Consider the following 27,722-nt stretch of genomic DNA (forward strand, 5'->3'; position numbering starts at 1 on the left):
TTTTAGTAGCTGCGATTGAGTATTGAGCTACATTTTTCTACAGACTGCTTTTCTTATGGCTTGCATATTCTTCAGTAGTCTGATTTAGCAGCAGAGCAGGTAAATCCACTCTAATGCACCAGGAAATCAAGCCCTAGAGTTATTGTAATAAAATAATCTTACACAATGAATAAATGTGGTAAGAAAGATCATAGTTTGTTGAAAATTGCTGAACAGAAAAAGGAGAAAGATTAGCAAAATATTAAGGGTGCATTATTTGTCCACTTGTAAGAATGGTATATAGCAAGTAACAAACCAGAGTGACTGTTGGAAAATCAAAATGAAACCATTGTTTCCTTTTTTCACAGTTAGGCTAAGAATCTTCTGTTTTGAGCTGCTATAAACCATCTTCTGAAGAAATTATCTGGCTTCAGGCATTCACTAAAAGGATTAAAAAATGACTCTCCCTTGTTTTTGGGCAAGATTCCAATGGCTTTACTGACACTGAGTGGTGCATTAGTGAGTAGTCTCATTGACACCTGTAAAGTACTTTTCAACCTAAATATTGGACCCTGATTTCAGGCAATTCAGAGTGTATTGTACATCTCAAGCTCTCCAAGGTCTGTGCCCTGAATGTGTGCATAGACCAGCTTATGCTCAAGTCCTAAGAGTTTTTGTTGGGCTTGTATGACATGGGGTCTTGAAATCACAAATCAACATAATGAAAACCATCTTTCCAACTAGCACTGTTGCAGTGATAACATTAAAGAAATTAAAGAAGGAAATTGGGATCTTCATGTCCTTTTCGTGGAACTCAGGTATCTAACAGCCATATGAACCTTTGAAAATCCCAGCCTCTGTGGACATGGAAACTAGTTGTCCCCAAGATATGTCTAAGCCACACTTCTAATGCATTCACTTCTAATGCTCATCCTTCTGCTGTCAGCAATTTTTCTTTAGATAAGCCACTCCTAATGTTTAACCCTACAATAATTTTTGTGCTTTAATATTAAGAAGTATCCATTCAACCACAAGAGGGAGCCAGCAGCAGAACTATACTTATGTGCAAGCCGGGAAGGACTTAAATCAGGGTTATGACTGCTTGTGATTAATAAGACATAGCAAAGAGAAGGAAGTTTGTAGCAAAAGGAAAGACACACCATATTAAAGCTTTTAAAGGAAAATGAATGCAGCAAAGAATGATCTCCTCTGACCCAAAATAGAGTACTGCATGAACATGAATTTGTCTTCTTCAGAAAGAGGTTCAATTGCTCAGTGTTAAATCTGAGTCAATGAAAATAATCAGTGAAGCTCCACCTCTCAGGGACCCTGCCATCAATGTTTTGTTCTCATGCCAAATTCCTGGACTATAAAAATTTGCCCATAAGCCAAAGCAAAAACATTCTTCTGATAGTATTTTCAAGTTGCCAGTTTGCATTGAGATGGGAATAAATAACAGAAGAGCACTATGGATCTTCTTCCTAGTCTGGAGTTGTTGTGAAGGCAAAGCACCACTGAATATAGGTAAGAAAGATCTAACTCTCATGTTGTTCACTTAGATATTTATGCCCATTAAGTGATAAATATAAATGCCAATTAAAAAAACAGAATTTGTTAGATGATGATAAATACAAGTCTTATATACAGTTTAGCGCCATGTGCAGTCCCTATACCTTGATCACATTTAAGTTATTCATTGTTTTCTTTGTATTAAAAAGCAATCTATCAACTATTTCTCTCCCTCATGATCAGTTATTTAAATAACAGATTCTCTGTGCATCTTTTTTAATATATAAAAAATAGCAACATCCTCTTTAACTGTCTAATTATACACACAAACACACTGTATATGGGATAGTTGTCAGCATGATGCCTTGCTAGAGTTTCTTGCCCAACATGGTACGTTATACTATTTTTTTATTCCTGGTCTGTTATATTCTCGTTTCTGGTTCTCGATGTCTCATAGCTTTCCGAGTACATTTAATACATAAACAATTGATATGATGGTTGCTGTATTACTAGCAGGGAACCCCGTCTCCCACTCCCTCAGGAGTAGAACATTCTTATTTTCCCTTTCCTGATATGTGGAAAAGTACTAATTTATTCTACTCCATTCAAGTGTTACAAGTAGCCATTACAAATTGTAAGCAGAAAAACAGCTGTAAAGAGTCATTGGCACCTTAGTTCATTTTATAGATGTATCTTCTGCATAATGAAATTTTCAACCCATGCTTGCTGATTCCTAGTTATAAATATTTCCTGACTTTTCAGAGTTCACTAGGTAAGTTAATGGTTGATTTTGATTTGAACAGTGATGCATATTGTTAGTCTGGTATTCCTACAAGAACCAGATTAAAAAAATCAAGGAAACTGCTCATTTTCTCCTGCTATTTTTCCAGCTGGGGCAATGAGAGATACTAAAATCATATGGCAGCAAAAACACATTCTTGAATCTAAGCTGTAATTTCCATTGAAGAAGTTTTTTCACTAGTTTTAGTTCAGCAGTATGAAAACTACCAAGTTTTTTTTTTCTGAGATGTTAGTTCATTTGTCCTCTAAGACCATTTTGAAATGTGGCAGGAGTATAGACAATTCAAAACTCAATGATTTACTCCTGAGCCAGGCAGAGAAGAGAAGAAGCCAGAGGGTTTTCTGAGCAATACAAATTGGCCAGATTGGGGCCAAGCCTCAGGTCCAAAGTGTTTTAGGTTGGACTGAGTTGTGTGGAAAATTGAAGCAAAAAAACTTACAGTAAAAGTTCTTTATTGGCATTTCCATCGAGGATAACACACTGTCTAAGCCAGGACTAAACATAAATAAACTATGAAAAACACAGTACATTTGAAAAAATTGTAATTACAGCTGGCATTTTTTGATTTTCTGCTGGAGGCAGCCATCTTGCTGCAAAGCCACATCACTAGTGATATTTGCTGAACAGGGGCCCAGTCAAAGTGACTAGTTTCTAACAGCAAACATTTAATGATATGTAAAGGGAATAATTTTAAAGGGAAAAAGGACACAAAGGCACTCAGCTCCCAGTGTAATCCAATATGAGTTGGATGCTATTACTGTTTGGGAAACTCTCCCATCATATTTTTAAAGAACCACACCAATGGGAGAGGCTGGTTGTGTGGAAATAAGAGCTTGTGCACACTTGTAACCTCCCCACTTTATCTCTTTCTACAGTTCAGCTTCCTGCAGTCAACAAGAGTGAATGTGCTACCTGGGGCAATTTCCACTTTCAGACATTTGACCAAGTTAAATTCAGTTTTCCTGGAACCTGCTATTATGTTTTTGCCTCGCACTGCAATGATGGCTACCAGGACTTCAACATCCAAATCAAGCGCAGTAAAGGGCAAGGATCCCCTGTCTACTTCACAGCCAACATTGATGGGGTGTTTCTGGAGGTGAAAGGCTCAGGCATCATAGTGAATGGAAAGGAGTGAGTAAACATGTACTGATGACATATTTTCTCTTTTACATGCCTCTTCTATGTGGTCATAGATCACTGTCCTCACTGTAACTGGAGAGTGAGCAAAAGTGAGATAATACAAAAAAAAAAAAGTAAGACATTCGTGATACTTCAAACTCTATAGTGCTACTGTATACCAAAACGGAAGTTTCTTCTTTTACCCAGTTGGCTGATCTGGCAACGATAGCTTTAAGAAATCATATAAACACTTGACCCTTTGGAGTACTGAACATCATTTGTGAGAGCCTCTGTACTACAGTTGGCATTTAGGCAGAAATCAAATAAGTTTCTTAGGGGCCTACACTTAGGTTTGCAGTGCCTAAGTATTAGGATCTGTGCTCAGGCAGTTCATTCAGTATGACCAGCTTAGGAGTCTAGGATCTCTATGCAATTAATCCAGAGGGTTTGGAGATACCTAAGCACTCTACACAGCGAATGGCAATTCAGAAAGCTGAAAGACCTCTAGAGTAAGTAATAAGAAACACCAAATGCAGGATGTCTGGATTCCTACCCCTCCTAGGCTGGGTATAGACATTTGGGGAGGCTAGGGGGAGGTTATATTGAGTTAAAATGGCCAATCAATCTAAGGTAAGTCAGGATGAGGGGTGCTAGTGTGGGGGGGGGAGGATTGAGGTGTTTGTGAGAGAATTGAGATTAGGCATGGTCCATGGGGAGGATTGCGAGGACAAGCAGGGTCTATAGGAAGAATTGGAGGTGTTAGTGAGGTCCACAAGAGGGATTGGGAGGATCAGGGGGAAAGTGGGATCTGTGGGTTGGATCAGAGGGAATGGGGGAGCAGATGGCTTCCATGGGAAGGATTAGGGGGCTATTGGGGTCTGCAGGAGGGATCAGGGGGGCCAAGCAAAGCATGATCCATGGGGGGATTGGGAGGATTGTTGGGGGGTGGGGAGGGCAGGCAGCATGCACAGGGGAATCAGGGGGGCAGGTAGGGTCTGTGGGAGATTGGTGAAGTCAAAGAGGGTTTGACAGGATCTGGGGGACTCACAGGGTCTGCAGGGATTTTGGAGGGATGGGGGACTCTCTTGCCTATCCCCCAGGCTCAGAGGCTATTTTTAGCCTCCCCAACCTACCCCCATCAGGACTTACTTTCCCAATGTAACCTCCCCCTAACATCCACAAATGTCTGTACACACCCTTAGATATTTAAGTGCCTGACTCACTTTATGAATTAGGCATTAGGGCTGTGCGAAACAGCACCATTCCATTTCGACCAGCGTTTTGACAGAATAGCATTTCATTTCAAATGTTGTTTCAATTTGAAACAGCTCTTCCATTCCATTCCATTGAAACAGGGTCGAAACGGCAAAACTGTTTAGATGTTTCACTCATAGGGTATAATGGGGAAGGTCAAAACAGCGTATAACTTTGTCATTGGTGGCCTGATTTGGATGAAACTTTAGGAATGGTAGCTTCTTCTGAGGGCATGGAGCCTGCTAAGTTTCAAGGAGATAGGTATAGGGAGTTCGGAGAAACTGCACCCCAAAATCTTATAGTTTCATAGTAGCCAGGGTCAGGAGGGACCTAAACAGATCATCTAGCCTGACCCTCTGCCACAGGCAGGAATGAATGCTGGGTTCACAAGACCCCAGACAGGTGATCGTCCAACCTCCTCTTGAATTTGCCCAAGGTAGGGGTGAGGACCACCTCCCTGGGAAGTTGGTTCCAGATTTTGGCCACCCTAACTGTAAAATATTGCCTTCTGATCTCTAACCTAAACCTATTCTCCATCAGCTTATTCATCAAGTTTTGAAAGCAAAACTTGTGTCACGTGTATGTGTTAAGCCACAGCAAGGTCAAAATTGCAGACATGCTACCCCCTGCTGAGGCCACAAAACCTGCCAGGTTTCAAGGAGATAGGTGCAGGGGTTTGAGGAAAACTACACCTCAAGCTGCAGACAAACAAAACTTGTGACATGGGTGACACTGTGTGTGTTAAGGTGCAGCAGGGTGAAAACTGCAGGCCTGCTAGCCCCTGCTGAGGCCATGAAGCCTGACAGCTTTCAAGGAGATAGATGCAGGGGTTCTGGGACCCTGCACCTCTAGCTACTGACAGGCAAAAGTCGTGTAATGGGTGCTTGTACAACTGTGTCTGTCCTGGGGCACAGTGGGGAGGGAAATTACTGCAGGGCTGGTTGCTAAGCCCTGCTGCAGACACAAAGCCTGCCAGCTGTCAAGGAGATTGGTGCCAGGGGGCTCTGGGGCCCTGCACCCCTAGTTTCTGGCAGGCAAAACTCATGACATGGGTGCATGTGCAACTGCTGCCTCTCAGGAAGCAGGACTGAAGATCCCCTTCACTTGTCACCACAGACCTGGGGTTAATAATTGATCACAGTATGAACCTGAGCTGGCAGCACGATGCTCCAACAATACCCTGGCAGGTAATACATATATTCAACTTACCCAAATCATGCATTTATGCAAATTAATATTACGGCCCAAGCAGAAAAATACACTCCGAGATGCGCGTCATTCATGTATATACGCGAGATGCGCAGACTGAGTCAAACAGAGTTACATGCAGCTTGGGTTCTCAAGCAGGATTCAGGATTCAGCCTCAGTGTCGCCATTGTGTTCAAGATGAGTGCTTCCAATACTGATTCTACAAGTGCTTCCACCTCTACAGGGAAAAGGAAAGCTATAACTTTGGAAGAAAAACTTGAAGTTGTGAAGAGATACAAAAGAGGTGAGAAGACAAAAGAAATTAAGTGTGCTACAGGGCTCAGTGAGTCAACTCTCCGTACAATTAGGGACAACGCAGAGAAAATTAAGGAGTCCTGTAAGAGTGCTACATGTTTATCTACTGCCCGTGTTTCATTAACAAGGTCGGCCATCTTGGAGAAAATGGAACACAAGTTGACAACATGGATTGAGCACCAGAATCAAGAATATGTAGCACTTCCGACCCAGGTGATTCAAGGAAAAGCATGCAGCATTTATGAAGTGTTAAAGTGTCATGATCCTGAAGCCAAACCATTTAATGCAAGTGCTGGATGGTTTGATAGATTTAAAGCACGTCATGAATTTCATAATCTCAAACTGATGGGTGAAGCAGCAGCTGCTGATAAAAGTGCTACAGATAAATTTCCTTCAATTCTATAGGCTGCCATTGAGAAGGGAAGCTATGATCTGAGGCAAGTTTTCAACTTGGACAAAACCAGACTCTTCCGGAAACAGATGCTACATTTGGAGTTGAGGGCTTATTGTGACAGGTAAAATCTGCCTTTCAAAATTCTATTGCATCTCATTGATAATGCTCCAGGACACCCCCAAGCCTTGGTGATCTCAGTGAGAACATTAAGGTGCTGTTCTTGCCACCGAACACAGCATCGCTCATCTAGCCCATGGATTTGGGTGTTATTCAAACTTTCAAAAGTTATCATCTACAGAAGACCTTCAAGAAGCTTATCAATGAGGCAGAGTCAAAAGAAAGGCAAATGTCAAAGAATTTTGAAAGGCATTTAACATCAGGACGGCCATAGACATCATCGGAGACTCCTGGAATGATGTTACGCAGCAGTGCCTTAATGGTGTCTGGAAAAATATCTGGCCTGCTATTGTGAATGATTTCCGAGGCTTTGCCATTGACTAATTTATCAGTGATACAAGGCATGAGATCACTGAGATGGATAAGAGGGTGGACTTTGAGCAGGTCAATGAGGAAAGTGTGGGTGAGCTGCTCGATTCCATAGGAAGGAACTCTCAAATGAGGATCTTCTTGAACTGGATGGGGAGTGCCATGAAGAGGGATGGGGAGTGCCCATGGAAGAAAATGAAAGGCCCTTTCCCCTACTTCTCATGATGAAAGGTCTGGCTGATGTGTTCAAACTTTTGGATGGTCACCTAGCCTTCTTTGACGAAAATGACCCCAATCGTGAAAGAAGTGCTAAGGTTGCCAGGCTGATGAAGGAAACCAATGCCTGCTACATGGAGCTTTACAGGGAGAAGCAGTGCTGCTCAGTGCAGTCTTCCTTGGACAAGTTTTTCAGGAAGTGTTACAGCACTATATCAACTCAATCAACTGACTCTCAGCCCTCCACTTCTGGAGGATACCCAGTCACTTCTGGGGGAGAGAGATCACCACCATCTTTTGATGTGTTCAACCTGGATGAAGACTTGGCTCCCCATTGATGGATGGATTGAAGATTGTTGCATGTCCATTTTGTATTTTTTTATTTTACTTATAATGTAAATGAATAAATAGGTTTACAATACGTTTTTGTAACATAATAAATAAAGTATTGGTTGGGAAAGGTTGTATTTGGTGCCTTTCATGTCATAAATGTGAGGTCCAAGGAACGCAACCCCTCACTTTTCTATTATTTCCTATGGGAAAATTCACCCCAAGTTGCGAGAATTTGTGATATGAGAGGTTTCTCAGGAACACAATGTACGCAATATACATGCAATATAAGTCGGGGTTCTACTGTATCCCATACTTAGGTGTTTAATTTTCCCTAGCATTGTATAGAGAATTCCAGTAAATGGCAATGAACTCAAAGTTAGGCACTGTAGTGTTCAGTGGGTGCATCTACAAGAGATGTTTACTGTACAGCAGCCTAATTAGCTGTGCAGTAAATGTCATGCATCTACATGTGCACCCCCGTTAAGATGGAGTAAACTAATTTTCTCTGTAAATACAAGTACTATCTTGCTGCAGAGTTTTTTACTCCACAGCAATGTACATGTAGACGCTTCCCCAACTGTTTGGAGCACAAGGGTGCTTCACTGTGTAGGCTGCCTGCTGGCTAGCTCCATGCTGTGACACCCTTGTGCTCCAGCCAGCCCCTTTGCAGCATGTTGGATCAGAGGGGAGCAGCCCTGGGCTGGCAGGCTAACCCTTGGGCCCCTTGCCAGCTGGGGCTGCTCAGACCCAGCTCAACATGCTGCAATCCCAGGCACGTGTGCGCACAGGAGCACTACATTCTGGTGCAATAAGCACCAGAGATTATTGCGGTGCATTAATGTGCATGTATAGACATGCCCAGTGTTGCAAAAGATAAGTCCATTTGTGGATCTAGTCTTTGGATTATTCACAGTATCCATTTGTGGATTATTCCTTTTACATTATGCTTTACGAATTTCCAGTTATGCTGGAGAATGGGATATTTGGTTCTCAAGATAGATATGGGAGAGCTCTGTTGTCCTTGTACTTTTATTTCTCTTGATACTTTGCTTAGTTTTAAAATTTATAAAAATAACCCCGGGCGGCAAAGTTTCAAATGTACAAATGATTTGGGATGCCCAACTTGAGACATCTTGAAGAAGCCTACTTTGTACAGAGCTGGGAATATCAGGCCTCTGCAAACTTGGGCACCCAACAACAAAAGTACTTAAAAACAACAGTTGTGTCTGAAAATCTCAGTCTCTAGATTCATGTGTTATAAACTAATATAATATGACATATGTACAACAATCAGTGTCAGCTGAAAGCAACAGTTTCCCCAATTTCAAAAATAATTTGGACTTCAATCTGCCCTTCCAAGAAAAACATTTGGAACAAACCTTGAGAGTTAAAAAAAATAAAACTTCTCGTTATATCTAAGCAAGAACCAGTGCTGAGCAAGAATTGGGAGTTTCCATTCCACAGTATATTCTTGTCTCAAAAACAGGAAGACATCTCAAAATACTGGGGTTTATTCACAAAATGAAAAGATTCCTACTGATGTTTTTGGAACTGTTCAAAACATTCTCTTTCTGGGTTTTGAACTGAATTGAAAATGCTCTGTTTCATCTTAGTCAACCATAAAACTGAAGTTGTCTCAGATTTGTCAGTGCTTCATGAGAACTCACAGTTTACCTGCTTCATGCCCTGAGGATTTTTCCCTGGGCATTGGGATTCCTAACTGGAATACGTCTCTCCCATAAGGAATTTCAGTTACTTGACTCCCTAGTTGCCTTGGAAAGTTCTTTTAGGAGAAGGAGAGAGGGAGGAGATCCCAATATAACATAAGGCTGCCTAGACACATGCTTAGGGGCAAAGGTGTTTTAATTAGAGTAGTTCCCAGACAGCCATTCTAAAACAGCTCTCAGTTGCATGTATTAAGCCCCTGCACATTTCAAAATGGCTGTGGAACACTTTAAAGCTCATTCAGTGAGGTTTAGATAAAGTGCCCCCTCAGCCATTTTGAAAGGCATGGAGGCTTAAAACATATGATTGGTGAGGCAACGCTAGAGCGTTCCAATTAGCACGTGGGGTAGACTCGATTAATTGAGTCTGCTCTGACATGTTCTAATTAGAATGTGAATAAGCACGTCTATGGGCACTTTAATAGCCAAGGAACCAGCTCATTGGAGAGAACAGGGCATGAAGTTCCCATGAAGCACTATAGAGCTTTAGCCAGATGCAACTGAATGTCACTGATCCCAAGCCCAGGGCTGAGGCGAGTCCCAAGGAAGGGGTACAGGCAATAAAACCTGGAGTTTATTGCCATTTGAACATGCCTCCTGGAGCGCAGCACATTGAGCCAAACTGAAGCAGCCCCAGCTGGCAGGTTAGCCTGCCAGCACAGGGCTGCTCTCCCCAATTCACTGTCCTGCAGAAGGGCTGGCTGGGGCATGATGATGTTCAGTGCAGGGCTAGCTGGCAGGTAGCCCCTGCACTGAAACACCCTCATGTCCCAGCCAGCTAAGGCAGTGTTTATATGTGCACTGCTGCAGAGTAAATTAGCTTACTCCAGTCTAATAGGGGCACACGTGTAGATGCCAAGAAGTTTACTGTGAGGCTAATTAATCTACTGTGCAGTAAATGTCATGTGTAGACATGTCTACCGTGTAGCAGAAGGTGAAAACCCATGCTTTGCCTTAACAAAACTAAGCTGCAGTTAGCTATGCGAGCTGCATTCTTTTCTGGAGCCTGAAAGTAATTCATTCTACCTGGAAAAGCAATGTAAGTGTGAGTGTTATCAGCATAGTGATGATACCACAGTTTCCTAATACCGTAATCATGCTTTATACTATTTTATGTGAGGTAAGGATTTTATTTGTAATATCTTTTATTGGACCAACTGTATAGTTGAGAGAGCTGCTGGACAAGCTTCTGGCAGTAAGTGCCTTCCTCAGATCTAAGAAAGAGGCAGTTTTTCCTTTGTTATCTTACTAGGTCAGATTTTTGAATGGTATAAACCAACACAGCTAAATTGAAGTCAATGGGTCCATCTTATTTTATACTTGCTGAACATCTGGCTCAGATTGAAGATGCTGATGTTCAAAATTCTTTCGTAGGGTTTAGTATAAGCAAGAGGGCATGTTGGACAAAATGATTGTCTTGCTAAAGAATGCATTATCAAAACGGAGATCAAACCTATTTTTTCCTGATAAATGTACACCTTTTTGGGACCAGTTTGATTTTCATTATTTATTACCTCTGATGTGATTATTTTATCTGAGCTCTGGATTATGTCTTGATTTTTCTTTTGTTTCCCTTGTCTAGGATTCCCCTGCCCTACAATGTGAAGAACATTTTGTTTGAAGACACCTGTGCTTACTTCCAAGTCACATCCAAGCTGGGCCTGACTCTCAAGTGGAACTGGGCTGACACTCTCTTAGTATGAAGATCCAGTTAGCTGGTTTCTTTTAGTGAATCTTAGTGTCCCTGATAGATGCTATCTTGACAGCCCTTGAAACAGTTGCTCTGTAGTTATCTGCTCCTAGGTGCAGCACAGTCAGTGCCCAATGCTAGTTTTCCCCACATTATCCCATTCAAGTGCCTCAGACCTGTATATGAGGGAACTGTACAGAGCTAGGGGTGAAACAATAGTTTTGTCTCTATGGCCCATTGAATCCTTGTTGTCTCTTTTTATGGGACTGTAAACAAATTCAGGGGAGGTGGGGTTATTCTACCTTTCTACCTTGAATATGTGTATCACTATAATACTGAACTATCAGTTTTGTTGTGTAAATAGTTCCACTAGGATCGTGAATAAGAATACTATATTTTCTTGCGTACCACATGCCCCCAAATAAGATATACACCTGGTTTTTGGTAATGCAGAAAAAAGGGGAAAAAAATGTTTCCAGAGTTCTGGCCACATGGAGCACGGATAGATATAGCTTAATCTGCAGCTGACTTACTTTCCCTTTCCTCGGCAGACAAAACCAACATTTTTAACTCTCTCGGCTACTTTTAATTAGCATCAGCTCTTGGTTGCTCAGCCAAAAGTCACAGCCAACTCTGCAGCTACTGTGAAAAGGTTAAAATTAGCTGCTGCTGAAAACTAGAATTCATCCTTTTTTCCATGAGATCAGCTCAGGGAGAGAATAGGAAAAGAAGCAGCAGCCATTTTACAATGTCTTCATGGTTCTGTTCCAGGCAGAAGATCAGTTTTCCTTGTTAAAACATGCACCCAAATTTTGAAGGGCTATTTTTTTTTTGAGCAGAAGATTTGTGTGGTATGTGAGTAAATATGAGATTTCACATAGCCCCCGTTCACATGTGCAGGTAAAGACATGACTGTATCTAATGCATGAGCCACAAAATTGTGACTCCTGCCATGACACATGTGCATGACAGGAAGCATGATTATGGGTACGTGCATAGATTCAATTGCACCTTATTGCCAGTGCATGCAATAAGGCACATCAGCAAGAAGCAGGCTGCCATGACTGGGAGCTCCCTTTGCTGATGGGAGTCCCAGCTGTGGGGACCATGTGCAGCCATGACAGAGAGCCATCTCAGGTGTGGGACTCTCAGCCCCACAGCTGTAGAGCACTGCTGCAGTCTCCCAGCCATTGGGGTGCATGGAGTGCCCCGCAGCTGGGAAATCACAGCAGCTACGATCTCCTGGACACTGCCTGGAACAACCCCACACATCTGCTGCTGGGAGACTGCATTAGTTGCAATCTCCCAGTCCTGAGGTGTATTGTTCTCCCCAGAGTCTGGGAGACTGCAGCAGCTGTTGTCCCCCAGTTGCAGGACTACCTGCATGTGCAAATTAAAGCTGGATAGAAACCAGCTGTAAAGTTATTATACATTTTTAAAGCAATAACTTCATAGATGGTTGAGCTTTTTGAAGGCATGCTAGTTAATTTGCATGTGTAGACAATCTAAATGTATTGTTCAATTAACAAGGTAATTATTAATTGCACAATATCAAGTGATTATGCAATAGATATAACATGTTGAGGGGGCCATAGGTAAATATGTTAGAGTATTTTATTTCATGTAACAGTTCTCAGAGAAAGGGAGAGAGTATAGGGAACAGAGAAGAAAACCCTCCAAAAATTGAGAAATTAATCACCTCTGATATCCAGAAGCCAGATATCCAGATTCTTCATATTTAAAAAGAATATTAGATTCTGATTTAGTTACCTGTTGCTTGTCTCCATTGGTAACTCCTAGAAATGTTATGACATTTTCTCAGGTGTTGGTGGAGAGGATAAGCCAGTTAAGTGTCAAATTAATGTGGCCAGAATCTGATACCTCCAGGGTCTGCTGACTGGTAAACACTTTCAACTGGCTGTCAAGAGTAGGGCTATAGTATCTTGACCTAGGCAGGAGGCAGAAGCGCACATTAAAATAGCTATATTATTGGTTCAGCTGTGAAATGTGTTTGTAATTAGCTGCTTAACCAGTTGGAACAATGAGTTAGGGGAGTATTGCCCCCCTTACATTGGGCCATTCTGCTAAGAAATATCATTGCACATTTATTACTAAACAGGGAAATATTACAAAGCACTGAACATGTAATTTATTTTAAAATTGTATTCTATTAATTTATTTGTTGAAGTCTACATGCATATTTTTCATCCGACACTTTTTTCCCCTTTTTATTGAGGATCATCTTCCCTTCCTCACTGCATATATTTGAGTTCATCAGGACAGTGTTAAAGATAACAGTCTGGATAAATTACTCCCAATTATTTTCTTAGCATTTTGGTCTTACTTCAGCAGGTGTCTCATTAATCCTTTTTGTGCTCTGCATTTGTCAGGAGTTGTTCCTTTTTTTAATTCAGCTATAGGAAGGCAGAGTCAGTACCACAGCCTTTAGGCAATTTACACTGGGGTAAATCTCTACTGAAAACAGTGCAAAGATACCTGTAGAAAATTCCAAGCCAGTTATTGTTTTTAGATGAATTGTGTGAAATCAGACCTAATGCCACAGGAAATTATTTTCACACTAGAAGCCATAGAACATTTTTTTTTTCTTTTTCATACTGAACCAGTGAGTACCAGAGGTTATTGAGGGTAGAAAAAACTTTAACCTGTGATCGTCCTGTTTGTTCTCTTTCTTAGCTGGACTTAGAAGATACTTACAAAGGGAAAGTTTGTGGTCTGTGTGGGAATTTTGATGGCAATGGGAAGAATGATCTCTTTTTGAAGGGTAGGAACTGCATGTTATCTGTCTTCTATACATTAGAGCTATGTGAAGTCTGAATCAAAACCTGAATACCATTTTCACTTGATTTGCAGATTTCAGGTTTGCTGAAAGACACTCTAAAGTCCATGCACATTTGCTAAATGCAGTGTGTGCTTTGAGCAAACCGGAATTAACGGATGATACTCAAGAATTTGGAAGCCTAAAATAGCATCTTTCAAACTTCAATGAACAAGTGTTAATGGTACAGATCTTATATTGTGGTACTGCTTAATTTCCTTTGAAAATTACCTCTCCTAGATGCATGCTGTCCTTTGGACATCTTTACATTTTCACCCGCTTATAGTAAGATAATGACTATGATTTTGCATTTGTGTATTGTGAAGTCATTAATATTGATTTATACCACCTCCATTGAGCTGAAGTTTCTTACAGAAAACCTGGTTCCATCTCAACTGGCTGCCTCAGATATTTCTTCAAACTGGAAATAGATTAAGACAATATACAGCTTTGGCCTCTACCCCAGTACATGAAAATAAAGGGCAGCCTGTACCCTAGCATACATCCTGAAAAAGCTGTAGCAGAAGGAGCATTTTCATGCAAGCTGCCCTGGGTTCTGGACTTTTCCAAAAGTCAATATTACCTACCTCAGGCATTCAATAATCATGAGTCAGGATTCAAGGAATCAAGAGGGAAAAAAATCCCCCCATAAAAATCATAATAGATTTGGGGTTTGTTATATTTCTTTTTGGTTTTAAGCGTTTACAAGGTGTCCTGGTCAATGTTTCCAGCTTTCCTTCACAGCAATCACAATGAGGAACAAAACCTGTTTTGAAAAATTTCTGATGGAGGAATTTTCTCTCAGTAAACACTGACTCCACAAAACTAAAGTGTAATTCGTATTAGGGACCTGACTCCTCAGATAGTCGGCTACCAAATTCCTGAAGCAGTAGCTCCCTGACACCCCAGGCCACCATGTTATCTGATCCCCAAACTACTCATGGAGCAAGGAAGTTGGCAATCTGGCTGCCTTCCTGATAGGGGACAAGGCAGCCCAGTAAAATGGGCAGGGAAAACCATCTAGGGTGTCTACCTGTCATGCTTTGGAGCTGGTGAGTCCAACAATTCAGTTTTGTTTCTACAAAAATGGAAATGTTCTCTCCTAAACATTCTGTGAAAAAATGAGATTTCCCTCCTGCTTAGAACAAAAAAACCCACTTTTTTTTTTTCTTTTTGCAGGAGAAGTATCCCATTCCTACATAGTGCTTTCAAAATCTCTATTTTTAAAATGGAAGTAGAGATGCTCATCGAATCACATGACTCCAGGAGCCAGGCTATAAAGATAATTTAATACCACAAAATTCATAATGAAAGTATGAGAGTTGGTATCACTGAGGTCTCTGCCAGAGTTTTCCCTTTGCCATATCTGTGATGGAAACAAGCACAAATTACTACAAAAGGAGTTATGATTAACCTAAATTTAATGACTTGCAATTATTCCAGGGGCAATCAAGTGGTTAAGTTGTGTATTTTATTTGTAGGCCATATTATATAAGGCCTGAAGTAAGTTAGGGGATTGAATAGTATTGAAGAGAAGAGCCAGTCAGAAATTTTTCTGTGACATTTTTTCAGTGGAAAATGTTAACATGTCAAAAAAATCCTTAGAATGCACCAGTTTCAAGAAATACTTTTCCTTGAAAAATTCTAAAGTCCTGGATGAAATTTCTGGGGAAGTTATTTGAAAACTTTACACATTACATCAGAGGCACTTAAACCTATATAGCTTTTTAATACCAAAGACTTCTGATTGAGATATTAAAGGACACTTTTGTTTCTTTTGGGTTTTTGTTTGTTTTCTGAAGTGCTCAGGTGCTCCCAATAAATGTATTTCAAAACCAAAGGGGGAATTCTATTAGTGTGTAACCTGCTGTGGTACAGATTTTTTGCTTGTATTAGATAATTTTGGTAAAGAAAATATTGCTCTAAAATAGGGGTGTCAAATTTGTCTGGCCCCATGGGCTGGATGAGCAGTGGAGCGCTGGTCCATGGGCTGGATCAGGCCCAGGGACCACCCCCATCTCTGTCTTCCCCTGCATGCTGGATCCATCTTGTGCTACACCTGTTCTGGCTGCTCCATGATCTATGCCATATTCAGCGATCTCATCAGCCAGTCCAAGACTCACACTGTCTGTGGACCAGCCAGGGCAGGCAGTGTGGATTCCACAGTGATTGGGATGGGTGCCATAAGCAGCATGCATCCTGGGCCCTTTCCATGGGGTTGGTTCGGCATGTGCTGCAAACAGCACATGGATGACCTCAGACCCAATAGCAACACCCAGGGTTGGATAACAGAGCTCCATGGGGTAGATCTGGCCCATGGGCTGTATCTTTGACACTGCTGCTCTAAAGCACAATGTTTTAACTTGTCCTCACAACAGACAAATGAAACAAAAAATGCAGTCTGGATCTGATTGGTATTCAGAAGGCTCTTGTGTATTTTATAGGTTACAAAATACACCCGCGGCAGTTTGGAAACCTTCACAAAGTAGAAGAGCCAACAGAAATGTGTCCTGATGTAGCTGAAGATGAAGGAACAGATCAGTCTGACCACAAATACCAATGTCGTCAGTATGTAAGTGTGCCAGCCAGTGCTTTGGGAAATATAAACCTTTCTGAATTACAGTGATGTGAATTGTAAGGTTATGTTGGGGCAAATCTGTAACCAACATAAAAAGAATTAAAATTATTCCAGAATCCAGCCATGAATCTCAACTCAAAGCAAACCTAGACCTGAAAGAATTTGCTGTTACAGTGATACACAGCAGAAAAATGCACTTCAGTGAATAGAAGACTCCACTCAAAAAAAGAGTAGCAAATGCTCACATCAAATGCACCACAGGCCATTTCTGTGACCTTTTTTTGAACATAGAACTGATCTTCATAGCTTCCTGGAACTCACTGAAGTCTGAGGATCAGGAGAAAAATGAAATTTAGATTATTTCTTTTCCTTTCTTTACAGAAAAAAAAATGTACGAAAATCATGTCCAGTTTTGGGAACTGTCAAAAAAAGGTTGCTTTTAATGACTATGTAGCAACCTGCGCTGAAGATATGTGCATCTGTACAAAGGAAGCTTCTGATTCTGGATCTGATTCTGATTTGAGTTTCAGCTGTATATGCAGCACTCTTAATCAATATTCTCGTGACTGTGTCCTCAAGGGGGGCAATCCTGGGAAATGGAGAACCAAAGAGCTTTGCTGTAAGTAATCATTAAGTTTGATTTTTTTCAAACAATTGGATTGGTACCAAAGAATAAGTTATATACCCTGAGCAGATTTTATAAGAGCAGGTAACAGCAGTGATTGTTTAAAATATATTGTATAAAAGGTTTGGGGGTGGGGGTAGGGGGAGAATTGTCTGAAATTACATGACTTTTTATAAAATTCTCTATTTAGAATTACTTGTTTACCGGTTAAATTAGTGAAGCATAAAGATAAAAAATGCAGTTCTTTACTTCAAGCCTTTGAATATGCCTCACTGACCTCACAGAGTATGGGAGGATATTTACTATACTAGTTGGGTGTAGTAAGTAAATTGATATAACACCTTACCATTTATGCCTGCTTCATCTCGGTTTGCAGACAAAGAGTGTCCAAACAACATGAAACATATAGAATGTGGAGATCCTTGTGCTGACACTTGTGCAGACCCAGAGAGGAGCAAGATTTGTAAAGCCCCATGTACAGATGGTTGCTTCTGTCCTGCTGGTAAAGTAACATTCTTTTTATAATAAGCACTACCGAACAGGAGGACAACAAGAGGAGATTTCACATAGAGGAAATGTTTTTCCTGCTCAGTAAAATTTACAAGTATTTAAATAAAACTGCAGAGAGAATTTTACATTCCTAAATGTATTAAAAACTGGCATATAGATAATACATTCACCCTACAAGAATTCTAGATAATCCAAGGCAGTCAAGGGAAGTCCACCATTATTACAGCACTATAGGAATGAACAGTTTCTTATGGTCTACAAACTGGTTTGAAAAACATCTCTCTTCTAGGTGAAGCTAGATGTGTGCTATAAATCAGGGGTGTCAAAGATATGACCTGTAGGCTGGATCTAGCCTACAGAGCCATATCATCCTGACTCCAGTGCAGCCCACAGATCTCAGTGACCCACAGGCAGCATGTGGGAGGCACCTGATGGCTTTGTGCACCACATGTGGTGTTTGCTCCAGCTCACATCCAGGTTCTGCAGAGCAGTAGCCAACTGCAACATAGCCCTGGAGTGTCTGTTTGCCACCTGGGGGGCCATGTTGCACCTGATAACTGGTTTGCAGCCATGGAGAACAGCCCTGTTCCAGTGAATCTGGGGCTGTGCCACCCAGGCCTGGGGCAGCAGCTCCAAGGCCATGTGGCACAGCCCAGCAGAAGCTGCCATGTGCAATATAGCCCCAGAGTAGCTGGAGCAGTGTCACAACTGGCCTAGGAGTGGGGCCAGGGCCCAGAGATGGGGGCCAAAGACTAGGAGTCATGCTAGAGACTGAGAGGGCCAAGGAGTCCGTAGCCCCAAAGGGGCGAAGACTGGGTTTGGGAGCTCATAGCCCAGGAGGGGCATATATCAGCAGCAGGTATGGGCGTAGTGTAAGAGGCAGTCAGTCATGTAATTAGCCCTTAAGGCAATGAGCATTGACACCTGTGTTCATGAGAAGCGATCTGACTTGGGAAGCCCTGGGGCAGTCTCCCTGTTCTGAAAGTAGCATTTCATCAAGGCATGGCAGGTGAGGAGAAGGGGACAGTGCCCAAAGACAGGCAGACTAGACAAGGGCTGAGGGGGCTCCAGGGGCATCAAGGCCACAGCTGGAGTTAAACCCTGGTACAGGGCAATACTATTCTTGATATGCTGCTTACAAACAAGTAAGAATTGGTGGGGAATGTAGAAGTGGATGGCAATTTGTGCAGCAGCAACCATGAGATGACTGAGTTTAGGATCCTGAGGAAAGAAAGGAAGGAGAGCAGCAGAGTGAGGACCCTGGAGTTCAGAAAATCAGATTCCGATTCACTCAGGGAACAGATGGATAGGATCCTGTGGGAGGCCAGTCTAAGAGGGAAAGAAGTCCAGGAGAGCTGGGTGTAATTTAAAGAAGCCTTACTGAGAGCACAGGAATGAACCATCCTGGCGCGTAGGAAGAAAAGCACCTATAGCAGAAGAACAGCTTAGCTTAGCAGCGAACTTTTCAATGAACTAAAACGCAAAAAGGAAACTTACAAAAACTTGGACAAACTACACAGGATGAGTATACTACACGTGAAAGCACAGTAGGAGAGGAGGAGGGGAGGAGGTGGGCATCCAGCATTGGCAACAGAACAGGTTAGGGACTATTTAAAAAAACTGGATGTGTACAAATCCATGGGGCTGGATGGGATGCACCTGAGGGTGGTGAGGGAGTTGGCTAATGTGATTGCAGAGCCTCTGGCTATCATCTTTGAAAACCCATGGCATTTCTAAGCATTTGGAGGAGAAGAAGGTGATTAGGAACAGTCAGCATGGATCGTTGTCTATGATGGATGACTGGCTCTGTGGATGTGGGGAAAGCAGTGGATATTATATACCTTGATTTTTCAGCAAGGCTGTTGATATGGTCTCCCACAACATTTTCACAAGCAAGCTATGGAAGTACGGGGTTGGATGAATAAAGTTGCATGAATGGCCTGTAAGGTGGATAGAAAACTAGCCAGATCATCAGGCTCAAAGGGTAGGCATCAATGGCTCAATGTCTAGGTGGCAGCCAATATCAAGTGGAGTGCCCCAGGTGTCAGTCCTGGGGCCAGTTTTGCTCAATATTGTGCGGGCTGGGAGTGATCCAGGCCCTTTTTCGCGCCACGGGCTGTGGCCAGCAGCCCAGGCACGCTGGGTCAGAGAAAGCAGGCGACACGCTAGAATTAGGCACGGACGCGTAATGGTTGATTCAAGATTGTTTACTTACACCATAGATGGTCGCGGTGTAGGCTGGACAGTTTCCCAGGCAAAGTTTCACTTAAATCCCCAGTTTGAGGACTCGGACAGTACTCAGACTCACTCACATGGAGTTGTCGAGGCTCCATGGATCCTTTTTTGCGTGCAGGGAAGAGGGATACGTCGAGGATTGCACTCGGTGATGGGGAGAGGCTAGAGGCTGATCAGACCCCTGTTGCCTTCTTGAAACATGCTGGGTCCAATAGGCTCCGCAGCGCTTAGAGATCTTCACAAGACGTGAAGTCTCCTCCTCCTGATGTTCGCGGAGTCCTCCCTTGCGGGGTTCTCCTCGGAGTTCTCCAAGTTCTCCAACTTGGGCGGAAACCACTCAAGCCTCTTATACGGCTAGCAAGCCAATCGCTAGCCGCCACGTGGGAATATTGTAACACAAGCCAATAATGGGGCTCGAATTTTAATACAAATGGCGGGAACTCTTTGCACCGTGCACTTCTGTGCTGCAAAGAAGAAATGCACCCTGCAAAGAAAGCTTCAAAATGGCAGGAAAATAATTCAGTGGTGCCAAAGCACACACAAAAACAAAATCACACCTTTGGGTTGTGACATCCCCCCTTGCTGAAGGCACAGCTGAATTATGCTGTACGCTCATTATTCGAGTGATCCAGAATTTTATCACGAGTCATCAAACAAACAAACAAACACAAAACTCATCAACATAAAAGTTCGTTCTCCTGGGATCAAATTAGACAATAACCAACACAAACATACACACATAATTGGATTTATAACAAAACTGCATGATCAGGGCTTCAGTGGGCGTCATGGAGAAGTCGCGCATTAGGCCCTCACTTTTCGGTGATGTTATCCTTCTTAGGGCTTCTCTTCACCACGCGCTCTGAATTCCGGATCTGTAAACAAAAAAACTCTCAAAAAAAAAATAAGTTAACGTATCTCAACATATTCATGGATCTTTACTATTATTTCTATATGATACAAGTGGTTGCTACTCTAAACTATCCTCTCTTATACACTCAACTAGATGAAATCGTTGAGGAGCCGTCGTCTAACTCTTCTAGATAACGGAAACCTAACTCATAGGCCAGTTGCCATTGGCCTGCGTCCCCTAAAATCCTAAGTTGCCGCTTATTGAGTCCAGAACGCTGTAGGAGAAATCCAAACATGTATCGCTCTTCTGGTGTTCTTTGTAGCAATGATGGAAGATCGGATTTGTGATGTTTTATGCCTTGAATTCCGGTCGGGTGTCGACAGTCCTGATCACTAGATAATCTTGGCTCCATCAGGATACGCAGTCATGACAGCTGACAAAGGAGATTGCTTACGGGTTGGTTCACCATTGGGTTGAGCAGAATCCGGAGGATGACGATGTTCTTTCACCCATAAACCTCAAGACAACTATCTAGGCTGTGAACGGTTACTGGAACGGTTCCAGGATCTCGTAGATGACGATGAGGCCATGGTCTTATTCGCTGGAGTGATGTCAGTCCCAGCGCACATGCTCTGGGGTTCCAGGCACAGTACGAGACTCCGATGATTGCTAGCATGAGATGTTCTGTGCCGGTATGTTCTGGCCGTCCATCATGCCATGCGTGGGCTTTCTGACCGATTAGTCCTGCAACAAGCACTGGCAGTGGAATAGGCTAGTGAACGTTGACCGCTATCATGTCGATGTCAGTGGCATGTCCTCTACTCCACGAAGCTTGTCTGACTAAGAAGCTTGCTTCTTCCTGGTTCAGCAGGTCGGATCCAAGTTCCATGACCAAACGTCCCAACCGTACAGCTAGAGTTTCTTCAGGTTGGATTCTTGATTCTCTACATAAATCCTGTAGTTCAGTTCTGGTGCGAGCATAGTAGGCAGTAACAATTCGGTTAGTTGTTGTAGACTGAACTGCTGCTGCGGGAGTCATTGTTGCTGTTACTGCTTCAGGCAGGAGGGGCGGATGCGCTCCTCTGCTCAATTCTCCCTTTCGTCAGCAAGAAGGCGTGGTCGTCAAAGGCGGCGCTGCGTCGCTGGGCGGGGTTGACGGAAACGACGCTGCGTCGGTGGGCGGAGTCGCTGACCGAACTCTCGCGGATTCCTCCAAAGCTCCACCCTTCTTTTCCGGTTCTTCCACGCGGTCTCCCTCTTGCTTAGCGCCATCTTGGACTGGCGTTTCAGGGTCCCTTCTCTCAGCCGCTTCTTTGACCACCTGAACAGCCATATGCAGCTGGGCCTTTAAACTTAAATTCTTGTTCATTAAATTAGTGATTGTACGGAAAGTTGCACTTAATTCTCCCCCTTTGTCGTACTGTAGGGCCACCCTCTCATCTGCGGCGCGTTCCTCCGTCTCCAGATCTTCACGGAGCTCGGATGGAAGCTCGCGACCCCTTAATCTGGACGCCACCATGAAAGGGGAGAACCGGCCAATTGGCACCAGTTCTTCACTCTCCCGAGCATATCGTAGGCAACGGGCATGCTCCCGGGTGAGGGTCGGGTTCACTGCGCCCGCCGGGTTGACTCTGGCGAGGGACACGGTATCGAGGGGCCTGAACAGGACCCGCTCATCACTCATCATACACCCGAATGCCGCAGGGTGCAAATACACTTCCCTCTCTCTCAGGGCTCCGTCTTCAGAAGCTCCCTCTTCTCCCTTCAGCGAAAGACGTCCGCTGATACATCTCTCACCCATTCCGCCCGCCTGGTGGTAAGCGATATGCGCCTCCAGCTCCATAAAACTTTTCACTTGGCGTTTTTCACCGCGCCAAGGGCAGTTCTTAACTAATTCTAGCTCTAGCGTGCTTTCCCCTGATCCCATCCTCATCGCCATGTGCGGGCCGGGAGGGATCCAGGCCCTTTTTTGCACCGTGGGCTGTGGCCAGCAGCCCGGGCACACTGGGTCGGAGAAAGCAGGCAACATGCTAGAATTAGGCAAGGACGCGTAATGGTTGATTCAAGATTGTTTACTTACACCATAGATGGTCGCGGTGTAGGCTGGACAGTTTCCCAGGCAAAGTTCCACTTAAATCCCCAGTTTGAGGACTCGGACAGTACTCAGACTCACTCACACGGAGTTGTCGAGGCTCCATGGATCCTTTTTTGCGCGCAGGGAAGAGGGATACGTCGAGGATTGCACTCGGTGATGGGGAGAGGCTAGAGGCTGATCAGACCCCTGTTGCCTTCTTGAAACACGCTGGGTCCAATAGGCTCTGCAGCACTTAGAGATCTTCACAAGACGTGAAGTCTCCTCCTCCTGATGTTCGTGGAGTCCTCCCTTGCGGGGTTCTCCTCAGAGTTCTCCAAGTTCTCCAACTTGGGCGGAAACCACTCAAGCCTCTTATATGGCTAGCAAGCCAATCGCTAGCCGCCACATGGGAATATTTTAACACAAGCCAATAATGGGGCTCGAATTTTAATACAAATAGCGGGAACTCTTTGCACCGTGCACTTCTGTGCTGCAAAGAAGAAATGCACCCTGCAAAGAAAGCTTCAAAATGGCGGGAAAATAATTCAGTGGTGCCAAAGCACACACAAAAACAAAATCACACCTTTGGGTTGTGACAAATATCTTCATCAACAATCTGGAAGACGAGCCAATGTGCACCCTCAGAAAGCTAGCAGATGACACCAAGCTGGATGGAGTAGTAGATATACTGGAGGGTAGAACTAGGATTAAGGGAGCCAATGAAATTCAAGAAAGACAAGTGCAAAGTCCTGCACTCAGGAGAGAACAATCCCATGCACTGGTGCAGACTGAGGACCAACTGGCCAAGCAGCAGCTCTGCATTAAGGGACGTTACAGTAGACAATAAACTGAATACCAGATAACTGTGTGCCTTTGTTATGAAGAAGGCTAACAGCATACTGGGCTTTATTTTTTACGAGTGTTGCCAGCAGATTGAGGGAAGTGTCTCTTCCCTTCTATTCAGCACTGGTGAGGCCACATCTGGAGTACTGTGTCCAGTTTTGGGTCGCCCACTACAGAAGGGATGTGGACAAGTTGGAGAGAGTCCAGCAGAGGGCAACAAAAATAGTTAGGAAACTGGGGAACTTGACTTATAAGGAGAGGCTGAGGTAATTGGCTTTTTTAGTCTGGAGAAGAAAAGATTTATCAGGGATTTAATAACAACCTTCAACTACCTGAAGAGTGGTTCTAAAGAGGATGGAGCTAGACTGTTCTCAGTGGTGGCAGATGACAGAACAAGGAACAATGATCTCAAGTTGCAGCAAGGGAAGGTTAGGCTAGATATTAGGAAAAACTTTCTCATTAGGAGGGTAGGAAAGCACTGGAACAGGTTACCCAGAGAGGTTGTGGAATTTCCATCCTTGGAGTTTTTTAAGACCTTGCTAGACAAAGCCTTGGCTGGGATGATCCAGTTGAGGATAGTCCTACTGTGATCAGTGGATTGAACTATGTGACCTCCTGAGGTCCTTTCTAGTTATAATTTTCTATGATTCTTTGACATTCAGAAATATTGATGTATGATGTACTCTGTTTACTTCCTTTCTGATCTTTGTTCTTACCCCATAAAAAATATTTATTAACTAATATGTTTCAACAGGAACTATTCTCAATGACCTCAAAGGCAAAATATGTGTCCCCAGAGAGAGATGTCCATGCATGTTTCAAGGCAAAGTCTATGCAACTGGAGAGACCTACTCTGTTCCTTGCCAAAACTGGTACTGTTTTCATCTGTTAATGCAACAGATGCATTTATTATGGAGCAATGCTAAGTTGCATTACGTTGTCCTTTTATTTCCTGTTCTTAATATTTAATTTAACTGAATATATACTTAGCCTAAGCTTGAGATACGAACATCAAAAATGTTGTTCATTCACTGTAAAGAAGCTCAATCAGAACTGAACTTGATGTAATTATGACTGTGGTTGGGGGTCTTCTGCAGAGAATGAACTCAAAACCTCAGAAAAAGCATAATGCTCTCTTGCTTGGTGTAAAGAACTCAACCTTTTCTCCTGGAGACAGTAACTTATTCAAATTATTCTCTGTATGATTTAGCTCAGGAATGGGTGAAATAAGGCCCATAGGCTAGATCTGGCCTGCCAGACAATTTTATCTGGCCCATGGGCACCCACCAACTAATTGTACCCTGACCAGCTCACATGCCTCATTCACACCTTTGTACATGGAAGGGTCCAGCCCAGCCAGTGCACAGTTTCTGGGCAGGTATGCTGCTGCCACTGCTTCAGCTGCTGGGGGAGCTGCTTGCCTTCCCCAGTGTTCAGTGCCTTCTCCTCCTGTCCCTCCTGTAGTGCTCACTCTAGGCAGCAGTTAGGGAAGCATCAGGGGTGGGGAATGGCTAGCTGCAGCTGGGCAGGAGCATGGGGCTGGTAGGAGTGCAGAGCTAGGGCCCAGGGGAGGGAAGCAAGGAGGTCAGAGACCAGGTGGACAAGTTGTGGGTGTGAGGGAAAGCAGAGGAGGGTGAGGGAGAGTGGGGAGGGGCGTTTGTGATCTCTCACGCACTCTCCCCCACCCCCCACAGTGTACAGTCCCTGTTGCTGGTGGCAGCAGCAGGTGGTGGGTGCTTAGGGCACTCGTGGCCTACACAGATGCTGCCACCCAGTGGTGTGTAGCTCCAGCCAGCGCTGCACTTGGTGATAAGGAGCGCAGCCAAGCTGGCCTGCCTCTAGCGTGTAGGGCTTCCCGTGGCATGCATGTAGCTCTTGGCACTCATGTGCCACCAGGGGAAGCCCCATGCAGTGGAGTCAGCTGCCTTTCCTGCCCCCTGCCATGCAGATCCCAGTACTCCACTGGGAAGCAGGGGGTGGAACTCCCCTCCACTTCTGGCAAAGTTCTGGGATCTTCACAGCAGGAGGTGGGGAAAGCAGCCAGCTCCGTTGCATGCAGTTTCCCCGTGGGAAGCCCTTTGTGATAGAGGTGGCCTGGACTAGCTGCATACCTCGCCACCATGTGCAGTGCAGACCCCTAGGTGGCAGCACCTGACCAGTCCAGGAGCACCCTGAGTGCCTACCACCTGCTGTTGTTGCTGCCTCTGGTGGTGGGGCCCGTCTTCCATGGGGGAAGTGTGTGGGAGGTCCCCCCCCAACACCCTCCCTTACACCCCACAAAACCCACACAACCACATCCTGCCCCCATGACCCCCTCACGTTTATACCCATCAACATACCCTATACCCCCACACATATACAGCCACACCCCATCACAAACCTCCCCCATACACCCTCCCCACCATATGCACCTACCCCAATCATACCCCACACTCCCCCCACACATAATATATAAGGATACGGATTTTGAGTTATTATGCAACCATCTCTATATACACTACACAGACACAAATTATGACAAAAATATTTTTTGTAATGAAATTAAAATATGTTCTAACAGGAGTTTGACTTTTAGTCTATGATTTGGGGGTTTTTTTCTGCTTCCAGGTTGGCAACCCTCCCCTCCTACAATGAGTACATTCAGGGGCAAGGGGAGGGACTTTCAGTGGCACAGATCAAGGGTTAGGGACGGGACTCCTGATCCAAGATGGTGACCAGGGGGCGGGGCATCTGTCGGGGGTGGGACTACCCTTGCAGCCCTCGACAGCTCACCAAAACTCATTTATTTTTAGGCTGTTTTGAAGCCCTTTGTTTTGATTCTATTTTGCAGCTTCAAGTTTAAAATGAGTCGAAACAGTGTCGAATTGAAACAGCCAGCAAAATTTTGCATAGCCCTAGAATCCACAGTGTTAAAGGCATTTCGACCTATTGTGGTCTTTTTGAGTTGTTTGCAACAGGAAAATTGCACTATTATTTTTCTGAAGTCAAAAAACTAATAAAAAGAAAGCTGGAATTTTCAAAGGGGTGGGTGCCTCAAGACTAAAAAGGTATAGAGCCATTGTCCTATACCCTTATGTAGCTTTTTATATTTTAACATATTTTTTCCTTCTTGCATCTTTTATAGTACCTGTACTGGAGGCCAGTGGGCTTGTATATCTCTTCCCTGTGCTGGAAATTGTAATATAGAGGGAGGATTCCACATTACTACATTTGATAAGAAACAGTACATTTTTCATGGAAATTGCCATTATGTCTTAGCTAAGGTAGGAGAAAATCTCTTATTTAATTTTTCAATTTATTTAGGATCAAATGTTAAGCTAGATATAAGTTATATGCCTCACTTTTTCAAATAGCCACTAATCTAACAAAAGTTTTAAGTACATGTTTACCTTTAAACCACGTAAGTGATTCTGCATGATCTATGATTGTCACTGAGTGTTTTCTGCCTCAACCCATTAAAAAAAAAACATATATTTTTCACATGGACTTATTGACATAGTTTTAATGGTCTTTTCTCCCTTGAAGTGATGGACAGTTATCATCAGGCAAGTATTCTTTCTTTCAAAGGCTGTATTTCAAATAGGCTGGCAGCAGAGATTGATGGAACAGGAAGTAAAGAAAGGGTAGTAGAGATGATAATGCTATTAGGAGGGAAATGTTGTAACCCTTTGCAGTTAAGGATGACACAAATAAATGTTGTGCTTTCTTATAAAGTTCTTGAAGATTGCTGCCTGTTTCTTTTCAGTATGCCAGAAGATATTTCACAAGCTTATTTTTCTGATTCTATTCCAGGACACTGAGCGTACCTTTGTGGTGGTTGGAGAGATTGTTCAGTGTGGGCCATTCAGTACTATGTCTTGTTTGAAGAATTTGTTGATCACGTTAGGAAATACTGTAAGTCATTTGCCCTGGGAGCTGTCATTTCATTCCTTTTAAATTAACAGAAATGTGAGTAATGAGAAAGGATTGTATTGTTCATACACTTTTTTGGTTATCTGTAATAGATGCTTCCACTCTCCCATCAGAGGTAAAGACAGTCAAAACAAAGTATTTAAATAGATCAGTCAGAAGAAAGGTTTGATGCAGAAGTGTTACATTTCTTACTTCAGGCAGGGACAGCTGTTTCCCAGCCACTGGGGCTGTCTTGGGGACAGTCAGT

The 27,722-nt window shown here is 43.4% G+C and overlaps 1 protein-coding gene across 1 annotated transcript in view; it reads left to right on the forward strand.

Annotated features, from left to right (window-relative positions):
* The first annotated feature begins 1,193 nt into the window (after window positions 1-1,193).
* Window positions 1,194-27,722, forward strand: part of LOC102568352 (mucin-5B) — an 86,988-nt gene continuing 60,459 nt past the window's right edge. The window contains exons 1-10 of the mRNA XM_019476644.2: window positions 1,194-1,503; window positions 3,166-3,421; window positions 10,902-11,016; window positions 13,704-13,791; window positions 16,290-16,417; window positions 16,805-17,042; window positions 17,425-17,550; window positions 24,318-24,435; window positions 26,688-26,826; window positions 27,356-27,457. Of these exons, the coding sequence (XP_019332189.2) occupies window positions 1,422-1,503; window positions 3,166-3,421; window positions 10,902-11,016; window positions 13,704-13,791; window positions 16,290-16,417; window positions 16,805-17,042; window positions 17,425-17,550; window positions 24,318-24,435; window positions 26,688-26,826; window positions 27,356-27,457 (1,392 nt within the window). The 5' untranslated portion in view covers window positions 1,194-1,421. The remainder of the gene's footprint in view (window positions 1,504-3,165; window positions 3,422-10,901; window positions 11,017-13,703; window positions 13,792-16,289; window positions 16,418-16,804; window positions 17,043-17,424; window positions 17,551-24,317; window positions 24,436-26,687; window positions 26,827-27,355; window positions 27,458-27,722) is intronic.

This window comes from Alligator mississippiensis, chromosome 2 (assembly GCF_030867095.1).
Source record: "Alligator mississippiensis isolate rAllMis1 chromosome 2, rAllMis1, whole genome shotgun sequence".
NCBI lineage: Eukaryota > Metazoa > Chordata > Crocodylia > Alligatoridae > Alligator > Alligator mississippiensis.